We start from the raw sequence: 25,656 nt of genomic DNA on the forward strand, positions 1-25,656 counted from the left end.
CCACCTGAAGTTCTGACCCATTGTCTTTGCCACTGGACCACAGTGACTTCTGAAATGATGTGATTGGAAGTTATATCTATCATTTTCATTACTTAAATAAACAATTTGAGAATTGCAAAGAGAGCAATTGAACTCATTCCTGATTTGAACTTGAGTCCACCTGAGGTTCTGACCCATTGTCTTTGCCACTGGACCACAGTGACTTCTGAAATGATGTGATTGGAAGTTATATTTATCCTTTTCATTACCTAAATAAACAATTTGAGAATTGCAAAGAGAGGAATTGAACTCATTCCTGATTTGAACTTGAGTCCACCTGAGGTTCTGACCCATTGTCTTTGCCACTGGACCACAGTGACTTCTGAAATGATGTGATTGGAAGTTATATTTATCCTTTTCATTACCTAAATAAACAATTTGAGAATTGCAAAGAGAGGAATTGAACTCATTCCTGATTTGAACTTGAGTCCACCTGAGGTTCTGACCCATTGTCTTTGCCACTGGACCACAGTGACTTCTGAAACCGTGTGATTGGAAGTTATATCTATCATTTTCATTACTTAAATAAACAATTTGAGAATTGCAAAGAGAGGAAGTGAACTCATTCCTGATTTGAACTTGAGTCCACCTGAGGTTCTGACCCATTGTCTTTGCCACTGGACAACAGTGACTTCTGAAATGATGTGATTGGAAGTTATATTTATCCTTTTCATTACCTAAATAAACAATTTGAGAATTGCAAAGAGAGGAATTGAACTCATTCCTGATTTAAACTTGAGTCCACCTGAAGTTCTGACCCATTGTCTTTGCCACTGGACCACAGTGACTTCTGAAACGATGTGATTGGAACTTATATCTATCCTTTTCATTACTTAAATAAACAATTTGAGAATTGCAAAGAGAAGAATTGAACTCATTCCTGATTTGAACTTGAGTCCACCTGAGGTTCTGACCCATTGTCTTTGCCACTGGACCACAGTGACTTCTGAAATGAAGTGATTGGAAGTTATATCTATCCTTTTCATTACCTCAATAAACAATTTGAGAATTGCAAAGAGTGGAATTGAACTCATTCCTGATTTGAACTTGAGTCCACCTGAGGTTCTGACCCATTGTCTTTGCCACTGGACCACAGTGACTTCTGAAATGAAGTGATTGGAAGTTATATTTATCCTTTTCATTACCTAAATAAACAATTTGAGAATTGCAAAGAGAGGAATTGAACTCATTCCTGATTTGAACTTGAGTCCACCTGAAGTTCTGACCCATTGTCTTTGCCACTGGACCACAGTGACTTCTGAAACCGTGTGATTGGAAGTTATATCTATCATTTTCATTACTTAAATAAACAATTTGAGAATTGCAAAGAGAGGAATTGAACTCATTCCTGAATTGAACTTGAGTCCCCCTGAGGTTCTGACCCATTGTCTTTGCCACTGGACCACAGTGACTTCTGAAATGATGTGATTGGAAGTTATATTTATCCTTTTCATTACCTAAATAAACAATTTGAGAATTGCAAAGAGAGGAATTGAACTCATTCCTGGTTTGAACTTGAGTCCACCTGAGGTTCTGACCCATTGTCTTTGCCACTGGACCACAGTGACTTCTGAAATGAAGTGATTGGAAGTTATATCTATCCTTTTCATTACCTCAATAAACAATTTGAGAATTGCAAAGAGTGGAATTGAACTCATTCCTGATTTGAACTTGAGTCCACCTGAAGTTCTGACCCGTTGTCTTTGCCACTGGACCACAGTGACTTCTGAAACGATGTGATTGGAAGTTATATCTATCCTTTTCATTACTTAAATAAACAATTTGAGAATTGAACTCATTCCTGATTTGAACTTGAGTCCACCTGAGGTTCTGACCCATTGTCTTTGCCACTGGACCACAGTGACTTCTGAAATGAAGTGATTGGAAGTTATATTTATCCTTTTCATTACCTAAATAAACAATTTGAGAATTGCAAAGAGAGGAATTGAACTCATTCCTGATTTGAACTTGAGTCCACCTGAAGTTCTGACCCATTGTCTTTGCCACTGGACCACAGTGACTTCTGAAACCGTGTGATTGGAAGTTATATCTATCATTTTCATTACTTAAATAAACAATTTGAGAATTGCAAAGAGAGGAATTGAACTCATTCCTGAATTGAACTTGAGTCCCCCTGAGGTTCTGACCCATTGTCTTTGCCACTGGACCACAGTGACTTCTGAAATGATGTGATTGGAAGTTATATTTATCCTTTTCATTACCTAAATAAACAATTTGAGAATTGCAAAGAGAGGAATTGAACTCATTCCTGATTTGAACTTGAGTCCACCTGAAGTTCTGACCCATTGTCTTTGCCACTGGACCACAGTGACTTCTGACACGACATGATTGGAACTTATATCTATCCTTTTCATTACTTAAATAAACAATTTGAGAATTGCAAAGAGAGGAATTGAACTCATTCCTGATTTGAACTTGAGTCCACCTGAGGTTCTGACCCATTGTCTTTGCCACTGGACCACAGTGACTTCTGAAATGAAGTGATTGGAAGTTATATCTATCCTTTTCATTACCTCAATAAACAATTTGAGAATTGCAAAGAGTAGAATTGAACTCACTCCTGATTTGAACTTGAGTCCACCAGAAGTTCTGACCATTTGTCTTTGCAACTGGACCACAGTGACTTCTGATATGAAGTGATTGGAAGTTATATTTATCATTTTCATTACCTCAATAAACAATTTGTGAATTGCAAAGAGTGGAATTGAACTCACTCCTGATTCCCACCTCAAATTCTGAACCAATATTTTTGCCACTGGACCACAGCAATAACTAGGAGAAGAATCAGAAGTCAGATTTATTCTCCGACTTTCTTAGCCTTACTATCCTATGTCGATTTTTTAAAGAAAAAAGCCTTACTATATACAGACGCTCCCCTACTTACGAACATTCAACTTACGAACAACGGTACATACGAACATGTCTGCAAATTGCATTTAAGTCCAAAAATGTTCGCAAGTCCAATTTTGTATTTCGCGCCTTTTTCGGAGTAGTACTTCTTTCCGCCGCTAATACCGACGCTTGGCGCTGTGAGAGCTCAGCTCACCCAGCATCTACCTTCTTCTTCGTTGCAATGCGAAAGTGCGTGAATGTATCTCCAGTGTGCAAAGAACCTTTTTCATTTGTATCATTAAATATCTCATGCATCTAATATTGAATATGGTTGGTAAAAAGCTAAAGGCTTCTATTGAGGGAGTTGCAAGGAAGAGGCAAGCCATTTCATTTGAAACGAGTGGCAATAATAACGAAGCTTGATGCGCGTGAGAGTGGTGAGCGTTTCACGGGCATTGAATCGTTCGACCGTCAGTAACATTTATAAACAGAAAGATCGAGCAGCAGAACCCAAATATTGAACGTTGCACAAAGTTTGCAAATCAATTGAATGATGCCATACAGTGCTACCGCATCATTTATGATGAAAAAAAGAAGAAAACTGTGCAATCGTCATTAGGTCGCTTCTTTTGGCCAGTTTCTAATACATAAATCTCTCTCTCTCTCTACAGTACTGTACATATTCTCTCCATTTTATTAATTTTTTTTTTTTTCAGTATAAACCAATGTGTGTTACTTATACAAGCCTTAAACATACAAATGCACTTATATAAACCTTCAATATACTTATATCGGCCTTAAACATAAATTATAATACAAAATATAGCACTGAATCAACTTACAAACAAATTCAACTTATGAACCAGCTCGGAACCAATTGCGTTCGTAAGTAGGGGAGCGTCTGTACTAGTAAAATCAAGGTTCATGGAATGAAGCGCCAGTTTTCAGAATGTCACACCTGAGTATGAACACACCCGAGTACATGTTGAAGGCCAAACTAAACTACAGTACAGTTCCTAAAATCATAGCCAGGGTGGCTTCTCCAGGGAAAGTCGCTGAACTTTAACCGATATAAGACATTTTTCAAGATTGGCCATTGGCCAATATAGTACTGTTTGGGTGATGAGCTTTCTCAGAGGTCGACCGATATTTTGACCAGGGATATATCGCATATGTGAATTTTTTTTCTTCCCAAAATTGGCCTATACCAGTCAATATATGCCCAAGATAAGAGGACAACTGTTATGTTCACTATTTTGGTGATAATCTTTGTTTATTGTGATTTTGTACCATAGTGGCTAGTCTTGCAAAAGGAAGTAGCATTAAAAAAAGATATACCATATTTTCCACACAAAAAGGCGCAACCCTAACCCCTTTAGCACAGCTCGATCTAGTTAACGTGTAAGACAGCCAGCCCTTAACCACTATTACTTTTAGTGGAAAAATACCTTGACATATGAGAAATTTGAGATATGAGGAAAATTCCTAACAAAGTTTGCTTTGAGATAAGAGACAAATTTGATAAACGAGCATACGAGATGGTTCCTGATGAGTCCGGGTGCCCGAGTATGTGAGAGAATCCTTTCCTGCCGCATCTTCCTCGCGTAAAGAGATCTACGAGCACCGGGCTGTACAGTTTTCATTTTTTTACTGGGCATACGTGACCGGGTCAACAATCTGTGAAAAAGCCAGCAGGATCTACATAGCCTTGAAAGCAAAGCAAGCATCTGAAAAAGACACCAGAGAAACCCTTCAAAGCGAGTCGTGGCTGGTTTGATAATTTAAAAAGCGAATTGGATGAAACGAACACTCGGTTCTGAGGCATGGAGAATCAGGAAGTTCCAAGTCGAAAACCGCGGTGGAATACATTAACATCCTTGCCTTGATTCGATAATTTAAAAAGTGAATTGGAGGAAACGAACACTCGGTTCTGAGGTATGGAGAATCAGGAAGTTCCGAGTCGAAAACCGAGGTGGGATACATTAACATCCTTGCCTCGGTTATCGCACAATAAGGTTTAAATTTAGTGTAACGTAAGAGTAAAACTTATTTTTAAGAGTTTGTGTATAGCAATCTAAGTTCATGTAAGTTAAATTTAAAGTTTATGTTATGTTACGAGTGCGTTGCATTCTGCCAAGTCTCTCTGCTATCGTCTCACTCTCTCTGTACCCCTCCACCGATCACAACCCTCCTTCCCTTCCTCCCTAGTCCTCACACTGCAATAGCTTTCATTTTGTTATATTTTGGAAAATTGATTCCGTGATGTGGTGTTACCAGTGGTGTGCCGTCAGGGCCTCCAAGGCCTTCTCTGCTGGCCTAAGAAATATCTGAATCATATATTATATTTTGTCCATCAATACTTATCGAATAATTCCAAATTGTCTGTTAGCTTCCTTTCATTGCTTTCCCCCCTGGTTGCACTGCTTCCAGATGTGTGTTTTCATATTGAAGCATTTAACCAATCACATTTCAGCCATTATTTGTTGCCAGGGTCAGAAATCTGCCTCAAGGCCTTCACAACCAGTTCTGCAGGCTCTGCTGCATTAAACAAGCGTCGATAAGACTGTTGCTTTAACCAATCAGAATTCGATTTTGTGATACCAAGGCCTTCTCACAGGCGTAGGGATACGTTGTTGCCTTCTCGCAGGCGTATATATTTGTAGTCAAGACTTTCCAATAATGACAAAGTTAAGTATGTCTACTTCATGGTGTAGAGGTTCGCTCACCTGCCTGCCATGTGGGCAGACAGGGTTCAAATCCCAGTTGGTAATCATTTTTCCCTTTAATAAAAACAACCGTGTAGTCAAGACTTCTCCAATAATGACAAAGTAAAGTGTTGCCAATTTGTGGCATAGAGGTTAACTCACATGACTGCCAAGTGGGCAGGTGGGGTTCGAATCCCGGTCGGGAAACATTTTCCCTTAGTTGTTTTTATACATTTGTAGTCAAGACCTTCCAATAATGACAAAGTAAAGTGTGGCCAATTTGTGGTGTAGAGGTTAACTCACATGACTGCCAAGTGGGCAGGTGGGGTTCGAATCCCGGTCGGGAAACATTTTCCCTTAGTTGTTTTTATACATTTGTAGTCAAGACCTTCCAATAATGACAAAGTAAAGGGTGGCCAATTTGTGGTGTAGAGGTTAACTCACATAACTGCTAAGTGGGCAGATGGGTTCGAATCCCGGTTGGGAAACATTTTCCCTTAGTTGTTTCTATACATTTGTAGTCAAGACCTTCCAATAATGACAAAGTAATGTGTGGCCAATTTGTGGAGTAGAGGTTCACTCACCTGACTGCCATGTGGGAGGCTGGGGTTCAAATCCCATTTGGGAAACATTTTCCCTTAGTTGTTTCTATATATTTGTAGTCAAGACCTTCCAATAATGACAATGTGAAGTGTGGCCAATTTGTGGCCTAGAGGTTCTGTCACCTGACTGCCATGTGGGAGGCTGGGGTTTGAATCCCATTTGGGAAACATTTTCCCTTAGTTGTTTCTATATATTTGTAGTCAAGACCTTCCAATAATGACAATGTGAAGTGTGGCCAATTTGTGGCCTAGAGGTTCTGTCACCTGACTGCCATGTGGGAGGCTGGGGTTCGAATCCCATTTGGGAAACATTTTCCCTTAGTTGTTTCTATATATTTGTAGTCAAGACCTTCCAATAATGACAATGTGAAGTGTGGCCAATTTGTGGCCTAGAGGTTCTGTCACCTGACTGCCATGTGGGAGGCTGGGGTTCGAATCCCATTTGGGAAACATTTTCCCTTAGTTGTTTCTATATATTTGTAGTCAAGACCTTCCAATAATGACAATGTGAAGTGTGGCCAATTTGTGGCCTAGAGGTTCTGTCACCTGACTGCCATGTGGGAGGCTGGGGTTCGAATCCCGCTCTCGTTTGACTGATAACTACACTATGTAGTTCAGTAAATAGGTAATCCTTTTTTCATTAAAATAAAGACTTAGTCATTTTTTTCAGCAAAACAATTATATCAGCCGAAGACAGTTGGAGGGGGGGTTCCAGGTGGTGTTCGACAGTCAGCCTTCGGCTGACTGCCGACACCATGCAGGGGTTGACTGGCGACACTGGGACGTGAACCCTCACCTATTCATGGTCATTTGGTGCTTTTATTTAAGGAAAGACTGAATGACTTAGTCTTTTTTAATGGCAAAATGGTTCATCGTCCACCGAGATTCTAACCCTGCCTGCCCACACAGCAGTCAGGTGAACGAACCTCTACAACATGAAGTGGCCACAGTTGACTTTGTCATTATTGGAAAGTCTTGATTACACAAGGTTGTTTCTATTTAAGGGAAAAATAATTCCCAACTGGGATTTGAACCACAACTGCCCAAATGGCAGTCAGGTGAACAAACCTCTGCACCATGAAGTGGCCACAGTTGACTTTGTCATTATTGGAAAGTCTTGATTACACAAGGTTGTTTCTATTTAAGGGAAAAATAATTCCCAACTGGGATTTGAACCACAACTGCCCACATGGCAGTCAGGTGAACAAACCTCTGCACCATGAAGTGGCCACACTTAACTTTGTTATATTTGGAAAGTCTTGACTACACACGGTTGCTTTTTATTTAAGGGAAAAATGATTACCAACTGGGATTTGAACCCTGTCTGCCCACATGGCAGGCAGGTAACAGAACCACTACACCATGGAGTGGCCACACTTTACCTCAACATTATTGGAAAGTGTTGACTACACACACACACACATATATACATATACATATACACACGCGCACACGCGCACAGATACACAGATACACATATACACATATACACACATATATACATATATACATACATACATACACATATATATATATATATATATATATATATATATATATACATATACATATATATACATATACATATACATATACATATACATATACATATACATATACATATACATATACATATACATATATATATATATATATATATATATATACATATATATACATATATATATATATATATATATATATATATATAAATATATAAATAATTAAGGGAAAATGTTTCCCAACCGGGATCCGAACCACACCTGCCCACATGGCAGGCAGGTGAACAAACCTCTACACCAGGGTTGGGCAAACTTTTCGGCCCGGGGGGCCACATTGACTTTAAAAATTTGACAGGCGGGCCGGGTCAGCACAAGATACGATACATATAAAAAACTGCATCCGTTAACAGTACATATGAAACATAAACAGAAAAAAGGACTAAAGTATGAACATACTCATCACTCATCTGGGATTTATGGGGTGCTTTCTTGGTTTTCATCAGACTAAAGGTCTGTTCACACACATATGTAGAACCAAATAATACCAGAATCCCCTGTGCCATCTTCTGGATGTTTGGAAATTTGGCTGCACTTAATGAAGCCTAAAACTCAGAGACTTTCAGGGAGTTGAACTTGTCACATTGGAGATCAATTAGTTCCAACTGCAACTCCTGTGGAACCGTTTCCGGGTCTTGTGAGAAAGGAAGTGACACCAGCTGTCAATTTTTCCAAAATCACAAAACCGACGGCAGAATTGCTCATGCAGGTCATCCAATGATTTCCTGTATTTTGACCGCAAAAATATATATATATATAATTTGGACAACGTCGGCGGGCCGGATTAAAAGGCCTAGCGGGCCGTAGTTTGCCCATGTCTGCTCTACACCATGAAGTGGCCACACCTTACCTTGTCGTTTTTGGAAACCCTTGAGTACACACGGTTGCTTCTATTTAAGGGAAAATGACACATGAAAAGGAGGATGGATTTTGGTGAGTAAAATATGGTTATATTCCTAAATAATATTTCAATTGTATGAGGTTATTATTGATGATTTTTTATGTGTTGCAGCTGTAGCTGCAGTAGAGGTTTTATAGCCATAAAATAGTTTTTGAGGGTTGGATTGATTCCGACAGCTGAAGGCGTCACTAGGAAATTCACGGACCGCCACTGGATGTTACCTGATAAGGGCACGGGATATGGTAGTCTCGACACTTCTCCTGGATCCATGTAGTTTCCCACACGGTCCTGTGGCTGTTCTCGTACAGGTAGCAGGCCAGAACGATCAACAGCGGCACCAGGTAGAGCACAGAGAACACGCCGATACGAATCATGAACTTGACTAGTTTCTCCTGGTTCTCTTTTTCCAGTGGGATCTCCATGCGGACCCGGTTCAGAGCTGCGATTCCCGCCAGCAGCAGTACCACACCCACCTGCCATATTAGGGGAGGACACAAGAGTCAGTTATTCCATCCTAAAATAACGACGTGATCTCATCGCGTATTCCTTACCGCTACATCCACTCCCAGTGGTGCCAGCAAAAACCAGCGAAGCGCCGGCAGGTTGTACAGACCGACGAAGCAAACGCCACTGACACCGTCGCCCTCGATCTTGTTCATGGCGAGCAGGCCGACCGTGAGCGCGCCGGGGATGCCCCAAGCGCAGGCGTGGAAGAGAAGAGCCTTTTTTTCGATTGCCTCGCTACCCCATTTGGGAACGGCGGCCAGGAACCAAGTGATGGTAAGGATGACCCACCACACACTTCCCGCCATAGTGAAGAAATATAGAACCATGAACACGAGGGTGCAGGCCTGGAAAAGAGTTGTTGTGATTATCATCTAGGTTACAAGGCAGGTATATATTTATATATATAAAATATCAGTTACATTTGACCTGAAGAAATTAAAAATACAAAGCAATTTAGATTTTCTGGGGATATGGTAATCCCTCGAATATCGCGGTTAATGTAGAGCAGACATGGCCGCGATAATCGGAAAATAGCGAAGTATGGTCACCCCCTTACAAGTACTTTTTTTTCTACAGTGCCTAGTAGCAAGCGGAAGACAGGGTAGTGGCTTACGCTTAAGAGTTTCAGCGTGGATTTTCACATTTTTATGAACTTTAAAAAAATAATATTTTTTTTAAAATAATAGCCGAAAAAAATCGTGAGGTGAATTCGCGATAATATATATATATATATATATGTGTGTGTGTGTATACGTGTGTATATATATATATATGTGTGTATATATGTATGTATGTATGTATATATATATATATATATATATATATATATATATATATATATATATATATATATATATATATATATATATATAAGTATATCCCCCCCAAAAATCTAAACTGCAGTTATGCGTCCTCACCTTATTATGGGAGCCCTGAGTGACAGTGGAAGCCCTAAACCTGCCAGGAACTGCAGCGTTACAAGCCACACGGTCCTCCAGCAGGAAACCCAGGAAAAACATGAGGGACACCATCATGTAGCACACAGCGTAGAAGATGATTGGTCGTTCCGGGTAGCGGAAGCGAGACACATCGATGAGAAAGGTGAGGAATGTGAAGATGGTGGCAGATAGGCACACAATGGACACCACGCCGATGAAGTAGCGGGCAAAAGACAGCTCCTGGCGAGTGAAGTACATGTTGGGGCAAGGTGGAGAGCAGTCGCGGACTCCCATAAAGGAGTAGCCCAGCTCTGGGTCTATTTTCAGCTCTCGGGGGCACCAGAAGCCGTAGTCGCGCTGAACGGGGATGGCGGGCTCGGTCGTGTCAGCGTTTGACTGGAGGTCAACGGCACGCGGATACGGATCGTCGCAGTCCGGAAACCTGCAGACATGATACGGTTGAGTTCACTTCAATGTAATATGGGTTTACTACTTCATCAGGATCACTAACAATTGTTAGAATACAAATTATACCAAAAACAAATAATAATTGGATATATACCAAATACTAATATAATGAAGAAAACATTTTGATCAATTGCTGTGCCTGGCAGCAGTGGATTGATTGGTCAGTGGGTCTGATCCTGGTTTGAAAAAATAATTAAAAATTATTTATTTATTTAAAAAAAAAAATCATTGACATGCCATTCCCAACTTTCCAATTTCACAATCAAAACAAACCTGATTAAACCCTAGTGCAAACAGACTGTATTGCACTTTTCTTTGCACCACAAATGTTGAGTCTAATTTATCCGTAAAAATGTAATTCGGGGTCGTGATCCTAGTATTGTAATATTACTATAATATTATATACTAATAATATACTAATAATATTGTAATATAATCACAGTATTGGCATCAGCCATTGCCGCACCACCAGGTGTTGAAACGGGGAGTAAAAAATAGCATCTGTGCATCACAAATGTTTACGTCGACATAGCAATGTCATATTAACAACACACTAACACCACAAATCAACAACCTTGGTACTGTTCTAAAGTCCTTGACCTTCAGAAATTAACTAAATCTCTGCTATTGGCAGCAATCATTTGATTGTTGTCAGCCCTTCCGGTCCAAATGGACTTCTATCTCCAATAATGGTGCTAAAATGTAATCATTTAATACCAGCCATCCCAGTTCAAATGGATTTGATGTCAATGGCAGTGAATTAATTAAATTGACAGTAACAGTTAAATAGTTTTCCCTTTTTTTTAAAAAATCCTTTAACAGTAAATGTAAGGGTTTGTTGAAAATATTGTTGTTTTTACAGTGTACTTTATAGTAGGTTTGTTCTTCATTGTGTAAGGAGCATTTGCTTCCCTTGAAAAATGACAACCTTGATTGATAAATAGACAGAAGAACAAGTGTGTTTCATGATGTTTGTCAACAGATGTCACACTGACTAGGCTACTGTTTTGAACCTGCTGTCGGTAACCAACCTGTTGCAGTCCATCTCCTCCGGCCAGCTGACGCCAAACATGTCCATGAGTTTGTAGCAGTCACTTTTGGCCTGAAGACACAGCCGGCGGCAGGGCAGTGTCATGCGGCCGTACTCGGTGCACACGGGCACGTAGAGGGCGCACAGGAACGTCCGCAGATCGGGAGAGCATTGCAAGTTGACCATGGGGTGGAAGGGCTGTCGGGGAAAGACAGAGGGGGCACAGAAGACACGGGAAGTGTGTTTTGAGTGTTTTCTGCTTTTGTGAGATGTGGGACAAAGACGCACAAAAGGGGCAACGGAGCATGTCGTCTGACAGTTGCAATTGATGAGTGTAAAAACAACACTGGCCCTTGTCTCTAATAATCCTCTGCACCCCCCGCGTGCATCTTCCTTCTCATCAACCTCCAACACACACATGTAATGCTGCTGACGGGGCTTTTGTATAGTAAGGAGGACCACGCTGTGAGCGAGTGACACACTGAGCCACTCTGTGTACACATAAGCTAAAGTAACAAGGGAAGTACACTAATGTACTTCAATTACACGATTACACTCATCATCATCAATTAGGACTGTGACAGGGGATGGGCAATATAATCATTAGTTGATTGGATAATTTGCTCAAAGTGAGGAAATGTTGATGAAGCCCTTGTTGATTAGTCTAAAGAACAGCATGAATCCAGATCTGCTCAGTTGAGTGGAAATCAAGGACTTAGAAATGGGAAGAAATGACATGACTTGTGAATATTGAAATTTGACAAAATTCATACAAATTGGTGTCAAAAAGCGCCTTTGTAACAACTCTGGGTGCACCTGATGTGGAAAGGATTTCAGTCAAAGGACTCTAGACCAAACCAAACTAAAGCTAGATGACAGACAGCAGCAGAAAGAAAGAGGGGGAAGGGTGAGTTAAGATGGTGGAGGGGGGCAATTTATTTGTCTGCATTGGTAGAGGGGAGGGTATTCTGCTTCTGAGAACTGCTGGTGATTTTTAGCCACTTAAAAATGTGCACTCAAAATAATTTTAGGACTGTTTTTAAAATGAGATGGAATAAAATTACTAACACTCATAATTTCAAACTTAAATTGATAAACACATATTTGGCACACAATATTTAAATTTGAATGTACTCATGAGATTGTTTAAGAATGTTTCAGTCCCAAGAATATTTTCTAAATCAACTCAATAGCATCATGTTTTAGGCCAGACTGCCACCCACATGTGATGCGTTTATCTATAAAAGGATTATAATGACTTGGACTTTAGTGCAAAAAGCACTCACTGCCCTTATATTCAGGAAAAGTGACGGCTCAGTCATTTAAACATTCTTAAACATTTAAACAACAATATGAAGTTGTACCTAAAAAAAATAGAAAGCTTTGTGACTTGTGTTTACTAACAAATTGGGAGTTTGCATCCATGTCAAAACTGCAAATAAAATTTCTTCCATTCACACTGAATCTTTTTCCTGGGTGAAATTGAGACAATTTTTTCACTAAGTCAGACACCAAAATAATTCAGTGGTTTACTGGTATTAAGCATTAACATTGAATCTGAAAAAAATAATTGAACATAAAAACATAGCTATTCCTTTAGCTTTTTTTATATATTTTTCCTAAGTTGCTGAGTATGCATTCACTGTGTTAAAATACGTTATTCAATATTTTGAATATTTATCTCGGATGGCTTAAATTACTTCAGGCTACTAACACAGTTCATTTAAGGCAACATATAGATACAGTGGAGCGACACTGCCATAGCTGGACACACAAAGCAAAAGACAGCTAATGTAGGCTTATAAAAAAAGAGCTCGTGATATACTCTTCCTATTCACCATGCTCGCCTATTTTTACCCCCCATCACTATTCAAAGTTTGTCTTCCGAAGCTCCCCTCCTCCACCTCTTCACTACGCCGACAGCCATTTTATTCCAAGAGTTAACAGCCACCATGCAGGGGCTGGCGTAGATATACTATGCCTGTCAGAACCCTGGCTACTCCTATAGCATCAATCCTTTCAATAGTGCCTGAGGGGGCTACTCCATGGGGGACTGAATGTTAATGGCAACACGAGAAACAGCTGGCCAACCGCTGGTTCAATTATCTTTGCATGTAGGCTTGCACAGGTAAAGTCTGGCATGGTCTACAATAACATTTCAATCAACCTAGACTTACTGTAGCAAATATTCATGCGTGCCTTTTTGCCTGTGAATTCAACAAGCATTCTTCTTTAAAGTTGGAGCTGAATTTCAAAATGTCAACTAAAATATATTTAAAAATAGTATTACAAAATTGTGTTTAGTAATGTCCGTACAAATTTGCTGTGTTGTTAAAGTTCTCTTTTTAAAATTGTACAACAATGAACACCTATTGATGGTTTGCTGTTCACGTTATTTTCTATAGAAGCCATTTTCTATGGAAGCCATTTACTATTCTATTTCTATTTATACCTTTACTGTCTCTTTGTAACACCCAAGGATTTGAAAGGATTGCGCCAAAGACTTGGCAGTCGTATAATTTGTGTCAAGGAAGACAATCTTTCTATGTTGGGGAGGGCCCAGCAGAAATAATAGAATCTCTTCTCCACATGTGACTATCAAAAAAAGTCAAGCAGGAAAAAATACTAATATTTTGACCATTAGTGTTTTCTCACATAAGAAATGCAATATGGATTCATACCTAAGGGGTTTTTAAACACATACTTTGATCACGTGTATCCCAGCGGAAAGAATCTTGTTTAAGTGACAGATAATTTCATTGTTCATTTGTGTAACCGCAGAGAAATGTAACTAATAGCCAATATTTCCATGAAGTAGTGCAAAATAGCCATTGTCAAGACATTTTTAAATGACAGAACTATTTTATCTAATTTAATGCGAGTATCTCAGATAGTGTTTTGTCTCGAATTGCCTTTCCAATGTAGTATGTGCAGATATTAGAAAAAAAATCTTAAATATTTTAGTGCCGTCATACAATTGCTGCGCTTACACTGTCATTTTGTATGCTTGAACACTACTTTCCTCATTACTAAATGTCTAAGAAATGCACAAATTCCATAATGAAATAGTGCAACCTTTTTTATATATATATGCTAGATATCATGTATTGCTTAAAAAAATCATTATCTGTTTGTTATTGTATAATTGATCGATGTTATAGATTGAGGAAGAAATTATACAAGTGTTTTGAGAACAGGTTTGATTGTTACAGTTTAAACTGTATATTTAATCAATTAAATCAATATTTTTTAGGCAGCATTAATTACATTGGCCCTGCAATTGGTGTCTGGTGTCTTACTGTGGTTTAGTTATGGTGATTTAATTAATTGTGATGATGAGTATTCAAAATATGTTGAAGAGTTCATGCCCTCTAGAAGGCAACACCCATTCACCTAATTTAAAGACAATCACCCCATTCTTGCGTAATCCCGATCACAGATGGCCAAACAGACACGAGAGGGAAACACACTTCTGATAAAATATTAACCGTTATTGGCAAAGATTACAATTGCAATTTTCAAATGCCAAACATGATTGTGGCTGAAAGCAGAAAGCAACGTTTACATTTCTGTAATATAACTATTTCGGTGAAATTATCCTTGTGTCAACTATTAGGACTGTAAAAAAAACACTTTGACCTGAGATTCACCCCTGAGCAGTTTACTGATTATGCAGCACTTTTGAATATGATTAATATCAGACTCCTCTCCATTATTAATACAGCCTAATCCTATAAAGTGCATTCATACATGGCAGCATATGTCTTTGTGAATGCGAACGGAATTCGTTTTTAATGAAGGCAGCTGTGACTGATGATCACGATGGCGGAATCTGATCGTATACCTCCCATAAAGTCACCTTCTCTTCCCATCAACCCCCTCTCATCAACCTATTTTCCCTCCAATTCCTCAAATTTCCAACCTTAACGCCATGGCAACGGCTGATGCATCACTCAGGGGGGGAAACGAGAGCTGAGCGAGGTTCGAGGAGGTCAGAGTGTGGGGCGGAGGCGACCACCTCCCGGGAGGCAAGAAAGCCTTGACTCCCTTTGTTAATAGCACAATTGGGACAGTTTCCTGGGCAACGGGTGAGTCCTGCATAGGGGGAGGGGAAGGACAAAAGAGGTGGGGGGGTTGTTGTGAGAGAGTATAGGGATGGGTCGACCGAGTCATTTGTGTCATTCAGCACTAAGGAAGTGTTTGAAAACCTTGCCCCAGTGTGTAACGTCCGTGTACATGCACTCACAGTAGTGGCGCCTCGCTCCCTGGATGAGCTTCTCATTCACTCAGCAGCCAATAAACACGCTGTTGGACATTAAATAAAACAAGAGAGTCTTTTAAAGCCGAGGTCATGCTGAGTTGGATTTACCAGACCGTGTTGTGTGTCTTTTATACAGAAGTGTTTAGTAGGGATATATCTTTACTAGCTAGGGATATCAGAATTTCATTCAGAAACTGCTTCAACACAGCATGGGTGGAGTATCACATCTAGACACTCTGTTCTGAGAAACACTTGTAACATGACACGGCTGGCTGCATTTTCTGTAAACCTGAGAATGAACACTTAGGAAGGAAGTGAACACACGGGTTTGAACAAGAGTTGCTCCTATCACCTATTTTTTTTGCATTCTACTTTTAGTCCGAGGCGCCTAATTTTGAGGATCTGCCGATACCAAGTACCAATCCAATATCTGGGAATTAAATGTATCACATACATGTTTTCCTTAACAATAAATTTTGCTGCTTTGTAAAAATAATAATAATTAAAAACTAATTTTTTTTCACCTGCTTTCGATTTTCTAAAAATGATGTGCTTGGAATTTCAAATCACGTGATTGGACGGACATCCTTAGTTTAAACAGGACATTAAGGAGAGTAAAACACGTATCATATGCCCTGCGTTTTTAATTAGGTAAAATATACCTAAACAAAGAAGGATAGACTTAGCCATGCTACTGAAAGTATTGTAAACATATTTCTGACATGTATCAGCAACCTTGGCAGACCCTGAACCTTACTTCAAAGCCATGGTTATTGACTCAGTCTTCTTTTGTACTGTTATCATGATGGCTGCAACCCAAAGATTAAAAAACACACACCAAATAACAAGAAAAAAGTGCATATTTTACTGTTTTTATACTAGTACTAGTATGTGTATTGAGAACCTTAAGACATGAGATAATTACCTAGTAATAGCAGGTAATTCCACAATTGTAGGATTTGTGAAAAATATGAAACTTGATCACTTTTCCAATTTTCTAAACTATATTCACCAATAATAAACTATCCAAGGTAGAATTAGCTAAGTTTACAGCTCAATGGTAACAATTTTATTAGAGACTATATTTAGCATAATCACAGTAACAGAGTTGCAAATTTGTATCAATGTTAGCTTTTCCTTAGAAGTAGAATAAACTGTTTATATCTAGCTGTTAATGTTGACTAGGAGGGAAAAATTACATATGTAAATAAATAATGAAAAAAATGTAATGGTCTGATTCTGATTGCATGCATAACAAGGGTATTTACAATTAATTAGGTCTAACTTTTATGAAAGTAAAAGGACACACAATTACAAGACCAATTATTTTGGAAAACTCTGATATTATGTGATTTTTCGTCTACCATAAAAAGTTTATGAATGGTAACTGGGTTGTGTACAAGTTGTAGTACACATGTTCTACAAATAATAATTCACATGTAAAATACTGAATCATTTTTCCACACTTACAAGAGACCGCATTTTAACAAATTATTTGCAAAAAAAATATTCGAGATTCAATATGGTCAAGAGAGTAAAACACGAAAATTTTTTGAGGGTATTCCAGACTTGCGTATTTGGTATATTCCCAAAAATATCCTTAATCATTTTTTTCTCTCTTTTTTTTAAATTATTTTAAATTTGCTCTCATCAAAAGTACATTTATTCAGGTAAGAATACCCAAGGTAGCAATAAACGGCCCCCACTCAATATAATTTATCCTCAATATGATGGGAACGTACTGTAAAGTGAGGCCATCTGTTCTGGATGTCCAGGACAGTTGAGTGATTCACTACGATGAAGCCACGCTGGTCCACATTCAAGGTTCTCCAAAGAGGGGATTTTACCCAGTTTCTTTTCTCTTTTTGTAAATGCCAGTCAAATCCGCTACGCTCCCACTTATCTTGGGAGACTTCGGCACAGTAGCATTGTGGCCCAGAAATAACCAATTCCCAGCCCTGAGGCGTCTGTCCCACTTGGGCACCGAGGTCATTCGGCGGTCAACGATGAGATGGCTGAGCCAAAAGGAATGCCGAAAACAGAAAGCTCATCTTACCATGTACCATAATTATACCACTATATGACACCATTTTTTAAAAATGAATACATAAGGTCAATGGTAACTTTGAGTAAATATGAATACATTTCTAACCTGGAAGAATTCCTGAAATTCAAGTGTAACATTTTAATTTCCAGGCATGGGGAAAAGAATCAGATAGACCATTCCGAACAAAATACACCAGCTGAACCGCCTAAAATAGACCAGCAACACAATACGTTCAAGGGGTTTACACAAAAACCCCAAGAACGACAGGCGTTGGTTCCAGTCCAACTCCCACTTTCTCCACGGTGCACAGCATTCATCATCATTGTCTTGGCTATTCAAGCAACCTAATTCCTTTTAAAATCATCTGTCAATTCTCATTTGCCTGCCCTGAACAACTTAAAGGCTTTCAATTCTCCCATGAACTGGATCTAGGGCGAGTTATCCACATAACAAGAGCGAAACAGGGCAACGGTTCTCGAGATTTGGAACCCATTTGCTCCTTTTTTTTCTCCCGGACCCAACTAGCATTTCTGGTCTCTAAAAGAGACTTAATTGAGCAACCATGACCAATCCAAGTGAACACCGTCAAAGCCAGAAGTGCTCTTCTCTTCAGGGTTCCACCACACACCATGATTGGTATTTGAATCAACCGCACTTGCTTATAATAAACGACTTCTATTAGAAAAGTTTTTTTTCCATCAAGATTGCAATTAAAAATATATATTTCGAACAATAAAACGCTACTTTTTCCTCATGCTTTGAGTAAGGACAGGTCTTAATTAAGCAGCACCTAACTGTAATCCACTGATTATACTTTTAAGAAACGTGATTGGTGAAAAGCTGTCCTCTTGGCCAGTTGGAACGAAAACCTGCACACACTACGGCCTTTTCTGGAATAGTGTGGACACCCCGGTCTTAAACTGTTAAAAATCAGTTTGCAAGCTTGAACAATTCCCGAGATAATTTCTTTTAACATGCTGACATTTTTTGTTGTATTCTCTGAATTATGTGGAACAAATGCAGTTTTCTTATCAAAGTCATTGGAAGTGCCTTAAATTCGGGGGCGCCTTGATGTCGGAAAATTACAGTAATTTGCAGACGGCAAAATTCAAAAAACGAAAATAGAAGGGAATACTTCACAAAGAAAGAATGGCATGATGCGTGTGCATGGCCAGAAAAACATAATTTCCAAAACTGGCACAAAGTGTGCGACATGGTGCCCGACAGCCACTTATGGTGTGTTTTCTTCAGGTTACATAACTCGTATTTTTAACTCTTCTCCTGCTCAGTTGAGGTAGAATGGGCACAGATTGGTGCGCTACACTTCAACACCACTGATGTAATGGTCAAGGGGCGACAATAGGAAAGGGAAGCCTATGGGATCACCATGCTCCGAAAATATCAACTGAAATAAACAAAGCTGAACCACTGGATTTTTATCTTTAATCCATCGATGGTCACAAACCGCAAGCAAGCTCACATTGCGCTCAAGTGGATAATAGAAACGTCTTTAAACACTCAAATTTAGAATATACCTTCATGTTGAGGTGGATCACTATAAACGTGCTCTATGTGCCAGACAGAAACCATTTTAGGACAACCAACATTTAATAATGCACTGTTCTCGCTGGCCTAGGGGAATAATATTAAGAATTTATTTTCTTCTTAATGTTTTGGTAACTCACTCCAGGCCCCAGTTAAAAAGTAGGCTATTACTTTGATCCTGTGGTAAAAGTAAAGGCAACATAGGCAACTATTCACAGTGGAGATGATATTTAGTGTGTTGATGTCTGTTGGGAAGCAGTTTAAGAAGAAAACACCTATTCAACGATATCATGTTACACATATGTAGTACTTACAATGCAATATGACGCTTCAGAAGAGTCATGTATGTCTTGTTTTATACAGATATGAGTACTTTAATTCTCTGCTTAGAGAACAATTAAAAAATAATTTTAAATATGTTTCTATTACTAAGGTATTTGTTTATAAATTATTTTATCAACACAACAAAAATTATTCTTCCATACCTAAGGCTAAATCTTGGACTAAGATCCAACAAAAATAGGATCCTACCTTTGAGATATTGTAGAGATTTATCAACCAGAAGCAAATATCCACAGTGAAACTGATATTTTACTGACATATTTAAAAAAATTAAGTTCTTTTGCAAATTGGTCATTCGAAAATCCAGCTACATTTGGACTTTTCACTTCATCTTTCAATCTGTACATTATATTTCTATGTTGCACAAAATTAGTAAATAAAATCTATTTTGTTCAAATACAATAGGCGCTAAAAACATTACTGCTTGCCAATTTTAGTCTTTCAAGAAAGGCATTTGATAGATGGCTTAAATAGTAAGATCTATTTCAGCCAAACTAAACAAAACCACATTTTATTGGTGTTTTAGATGAAAACTAACAGTAACATTATGTTAATGTTAATCCATTTTGGAGGCTGTGACTTCAGGTCTAATCATTTTGCACGTTATATGAGAGGCCTTTGTGAGTTAGTTTCAAATAAATGATATGAATATTGAAAAAGAGTAAGTAAAAAAACAATATGAAATTATTAAGGTATATGTTTGCAGTCTAAGTCCAGCCAATCAATGAAAACGTAGGATTACAAATTATATTATGTATTTTATATTAATAATAAATATGAAATAAGCCCGCTATCTTCATTTATATAAACGTTCTGAAAGTGCAAGTTTTATGTAGAGAAAATTCAATCATTCATTTTCTGAACTGCTTATCCTCACAAGGGTCGCGGGGGTTGCTGGAGCATATCCCAGCGGAGGCGGGGGACACCCTGATTCGGTGGGCAGCCGATTGCAAGGCACAAGGAGACGGAAAACCATTCACGCTCATACCTCGGGATAATTTAGTGTCCAATCTATGTAGAGAAAAACCAGTGAAAATTATGCTAATGCTGTGAACCAAACCCTATATTGTAGAATAAGCCTTGTACCCCAGAAAATAATATGACACCTAGTATCAAAGTGGAAAAAGAGTGAAAATGACTCCACCACAGACAAAGAAGTCAAACTGCAAACTCCATACATTTCCAAACAAATTTTAGCAAAAAGCATCAGCCAGCACTTGCCCACACCTAGATTACATTAATGCTCTTGTGTTTTTACATTTTAGTTTGAAATTCCGCTTTCTGCTTTCTCTAGTTTGTTAAATTATAGTAATTATAGAAAACCAATGCATCAACTTAACTATTATTACACTAAAATACTCTTAGGTCATGAAACCTCTACATATAAAATCTTACAGGGTTTAATTTATTTTGTGTGTTTTTTTAATATAGAGAGAACTAACCATCCTAAGTCATGAAAAAATAATAATGCTGAGTTATAAATTAATAGCTTTCTATAAGATATTAAGACTGAGTTCAAATTTAACAGATAAAGCAATTGATTAAAAATGATCCAAGAAAATCACGCTCTGATTAATAAAATCATTTTATCAAATATGGAACAGATTTGGCCATCAATAAATAGAGTATCTTTACCAAATTTGAGATATTCTTTTTATTAAATTTCCTGTTAGTTTTTGGGATTCTAAAAACAAGCATACTAATGCGGATGCTCCTGTTCTTGTTTGTAATGAAGGATTTTCTTCTCTAAATATTCCAAAAATCCTCAGTAAAAATGGAAAAATAAAAACATACAGTAGAAGTCAGACAAGCGATGTTAAGTCAATGGACTGCCTACTGCCTGACTTTTTTTGTTTGTTAATATCGGTTAATCAAAAGGCAATCAAATAAACTATAAATGTAACACATTGTGGTAAAATAATAATATTCAGAATGTTAAGAAGTAATAAAAATTAAAATGTAATCAACGCTTTCATCAGAATCCATACTTCCAGCTATGTGAAACAAAGCATTTTGGCGTTCAGTAGAACATGAATGATTCAATTTTGCTCCTGTACATTAAAATTTGAGTAGTAATTAATTTATAAATCAGCAATTTATTTTTTCATTTCAACAACAATATCATCACAAAAAATTTAAGGAGTTATTAAGTAATATTTATTATTTACTATTATTTATTTAATCATGTACTCGATATATACAAAATGGCGGGCTTGATCACCATTTGGGAGCATCCATGGTTTTGTCAACAAACTACTTTCAAGTTGGACTACAAACAGGTACAAGCGAGAATCCAATGAGCCTCTCATCAAAGAAATGTGTCATTGACTAAATGTTCTCTATTTCATTGTTTTAACAGGTTACACCGATGTCAAAGTCAAACTCAACGAGTGACGGCCATATTTGGCTCGCCACATATGCCATTTAAATGCTGACATGTAAGATCTTTCTTTAACAAAAACCGCATTTTCAAAAAATAGTTGAACAATGTGTAAAAGACACAAACACATTTGTAGGATTTTACTGTTGTAACAGTTTGCTGGGGGAAAGTGTAACTACTGCACATTGTAACTCAAAATAAAATCTCGTTTGACACCCCGTAACACAGTGGTCCCCAACCACCGGTCCGGGGACCCGGACCGGTCCGTGGACCCGGACCGGTCCGTGGACCCGGACCGGTCCGTGGACCCGGACCGGTCCGTGGACCCGGACCGGTCCGTGGACCCGGACCGGTCCGTGGACCCGGACCGGTCCGTGGACCCGGACCGGTCCGTGGACCCGGACCGGTCCGTGGACCCGGACCGGTCCGTGGACCCGGACCGGTCCGTGGACCCGGACCGGTCCGTGGACCCGGACCGGTCCGTGGACCCGGACCGGTCCGTGGACCCGGACCGGTCCGTGGACCCGGACCGGTCCGTGGACCCGGACCGGTCCGTGGACCCGGACCGGTCCGTGGACCCGGACCGGTCCGTGGACCCGGACCGGTCCGTGGACCCGGACCGGTCCGTGGACCCGGACCGGTCCGTGGACCCGGACCGGTCCGTGGACCCGGACCGGTCCGTGGACCCGGACCGGTCCGTGGACCCGGACCGGTCCGTGGACCCGGACCGGTCCGTGGACCCGGACCGGTCCGTGGACCCGGACCGGTCCGTGGACCCGGACCGGTCCGAGGACCCGGACCGGTCCGTGGACCCGGACCGGTCCGTGGACCCGGACCGGTCCGTGGACCCGGACCGGTCCGAGGACCCGGACCGGTCCGTGGACCCGGACCGGTCCGTGGACCCGGACCGGTCCGTGGACCCGGACCGGTCCGTGGACCCGGACCGGTCCGTGGACCCGGACCGGTCCGTGGACCCGGACCGGTCCGTGGACCCGGACCGGTCCGTGGACCCGGACCGGTCCGGGTCCTCGGACCGGTCCGTGGACCCGGACCGGTCCGTGGACCCGGACCGGTCCGTGGACCCGGACCGGTCCGTATATTAACGTTTTCTATCTTGCCCTCCTACTTGAAATGAGAAAAGTTGTTATAATAATAATAATAATTTTTAAAACAATAATAATAATTAAAAAAACAATAATAATAATAATTTAAAAAAAAACTATAATAATTATAATAATATTTTTTTTAAAAACAATGATAATAATCATAATTTAAAAAAACAACAATAATAATAACTTTTTTAAAAAACAATAATAATATTTTAGAAAAAAACAATCATAATTTTTTAAAAATAATAATAATATATTTTAAAAAATAATAATAATTAAAAAAATACTATAATAAGAATTAAAAAAATACTATAATAAGAATTAAAAAAATAATAATTTAAAATAATAATAATTTTTTTTTTTAAACAATTATAATCATAATTTAAAAAAACAATAATAATCATAATTTAAAAAAAAAATAATAATAATAATAATTTAAAAAAACTAATAATAATAATAATGTTAAAATAATAATAATAATAATAATTTAAAAAAATAATAATAATAATAATTGCTATTATGCTTGGGACTTGTTTTTTTATATTGCCATCGTGGGTGTCGTTCGTGCACTGACCCCACCCCCACACAATTTTGTCTTAAGTTATCGCCCTCCCCATTAGCCGGTCCGCAAGAAAATAGAAAGAGATTTACCAGTCCGCGGTGAGAAAAAGGTTGGGGACCGCTACCGTAAAACATCTTTTATGCTGTATCTTACCTCCATGGCGAGAGCGGCCGTTTGTTGGTCGTAGTGGTTCAGCACATTGGGCATGAAGGTGCTGTTGTACGGCAGCCCCTGGCACATTCGCAGCATGATGGGCTCACAGGTAAACAGGCTGTGGCTCCCCGCCACAGCGTCCATAGGAATGGCGACACACGCCGTCAACATGGACACTGACAGCACCCATAGCGGACCCATGACTGACCAGCTTCAAAGTAGCTGATTGAGGCTGAAGGAGAGGTGCAATCTCAGGATTGTCCACTTAAACACTTCCGTCTTTTCAGTTCACAGGAAGACAGTGAGGGTCCAACAATATGGTCTGCCATGGTTGAAGCTGCCTGGGTCCATTGTGGTTAAGTCATTGCAAAGCCATTGGTTTAAAGATGCTGTGGTCCTTTAAGATGCTGCGCTTTGACCAAATGACTCATATGACTCTCCCTCCTCCACCTTGCATGAATCCTATAGTCTACAATCTGAAGAAGGTACAAAACAGCTAAATAATCACATTTCCTCACATACTGTATCCAAAATATACACAAATGATGGCTAAAATTACATTTGATTGGACTCCTAGAAAATTATACACAATTCTATGCAATTTAATAAGTGCATAATGATTGGAAAAATATTTTTTTATGTTTATATCAAGAGTGGTTTCGAACAAAAACGCTATTTTGGTCATAGGACTAGTTTAAAAAGACTTGACAATTGACAAAATGTGTATTGTTTGTGTGAGAGTTAAAAAATCACCATGATAGCTTTTTGATTGAACACACCCGTGCACAACAAATCAATTGCTTTACACATAATGCATGGATGCTCATTTCCTACAAATGTCCACGTTTTTAATGTAGCTGATTGCATTTTAAAGCAGTAAATGCGCCAAGTCGTATTAAGACTATTTAGTAGCCAGGACATTAAAAAATGACGAACCTTGATGACGTAAATGTTAGCTAACAAGTTCGTTATCACACTGCTCTTCCTTCGCCCGCAATTAGTGATTTGTATACATACACACACACACACATATATATAAATATATATAACAGCCTAATTTACCAATCCAAATTGTAATGCAAACCACAACAAACAATAACAACCACGGGGATCTTTTGTGCCACCTCCACACCGGTGCGGTGTAACTTAATGTAATTCCACGCAGGCTATCGCGGATCACTGGCAGAGGTGGAAGCGACAAACACCCCGCATCGGGCAATATTCAAATGATTTAAAGATTTACATTAACATTAGGAAGCTTACCGGGCCACCAGAACGAAAATTCACGTGTTGTGATCCGATGTCCTCGCCGCACCTCGAGTTGGTAACAATGTGTGACCAAAGTGTCCCTTAACCCGCACCCTCCTCTCCTCCTGTCCTCACCCCACCGCTGTCCCCCTCCTCCTCTTCGTGGTGCCTGCTTCAAGTTTCAACAATACATACTTAACTTCCGGTTGTTACTAAAAAAATAAAAGCACTGGTAGATGTGTTAAGGAGATTTGGAAGCCATTTACAATTGTGACTCGTTATACTCTATAATTTAACTCAGTATAAATGAAAGAAATCTGATAATTAACGGACAAAGCGCATTTCTGGATTGAATACGATCTATATTATTGTGACAAATGAGGAAACAAATGGATGGAGTTTCATAT

At 39.2% G+C, this 25,656-nt stretch overlaps 1 protein-coding gene across 3 annotated transcripts in view; it reads right to left on the minus strand.

Annotated features, from left to right (window-relative positions):
• LOC144064173 (frizzled-3-like) overlaps window positions 1-25,377 on the minus strand; it is a 33,265-nt gene extending 7,888 nt beyond the window's left edge. For all 3 annotated transcript variants that reach the window (XM_077586444.1, XM_077586443.1, XM_077586445.1), the window contains exons 1-6: window positions 25,265-25,377; window positions 24,002-24,477; window positions 11,604-11,800; window positions 10,084-10,546; window positions 9,211-9,510; window positions 8,881-9,132 (exon numbers count right to left, since the gene is read on the minus strand). In XM_077586444.1, coding sequence (XP_077442570.1) covers window positions 8,881-9,132; window positions 9,211-9,510; window positions 10,084-10,546; window positions 11,604-11,800; window positions 24,002-24,202 — 1,413 coding nt within the window. In that variant the 5' untranslated portion in view covers window positions 24,203-24,477; window positions 25,265-25,377. The remainder of the gene's footprint in view (window positions 1-8,880; window positions 9,133-9,210; window positions 9,511-10,083; window positions 10,547-11,603; window positions 11,801-24,001; window positions 24,478-25,264) is intronic.
• Between the last annotated feature and the right edge of the window lie 279 nt (window positions 25,378-25,656).

The sequence above is a fragment of the Stigmatopora argus genome, chromosome 19 (genome assembly GCF_051989625.1).
Source record: "Stigmatopora argus isolate UIUO_Sarg chromosome 19, RoL_Sarg_1.0, whole genome shotgun sequence".
Classification (NCBI taxonomy): Eukaryota; Metazoa; Chordata; class Actinopteri; order Syngnathiformes; family Syngnathidae; genus Stigmatopora; species Stigmatopora argus.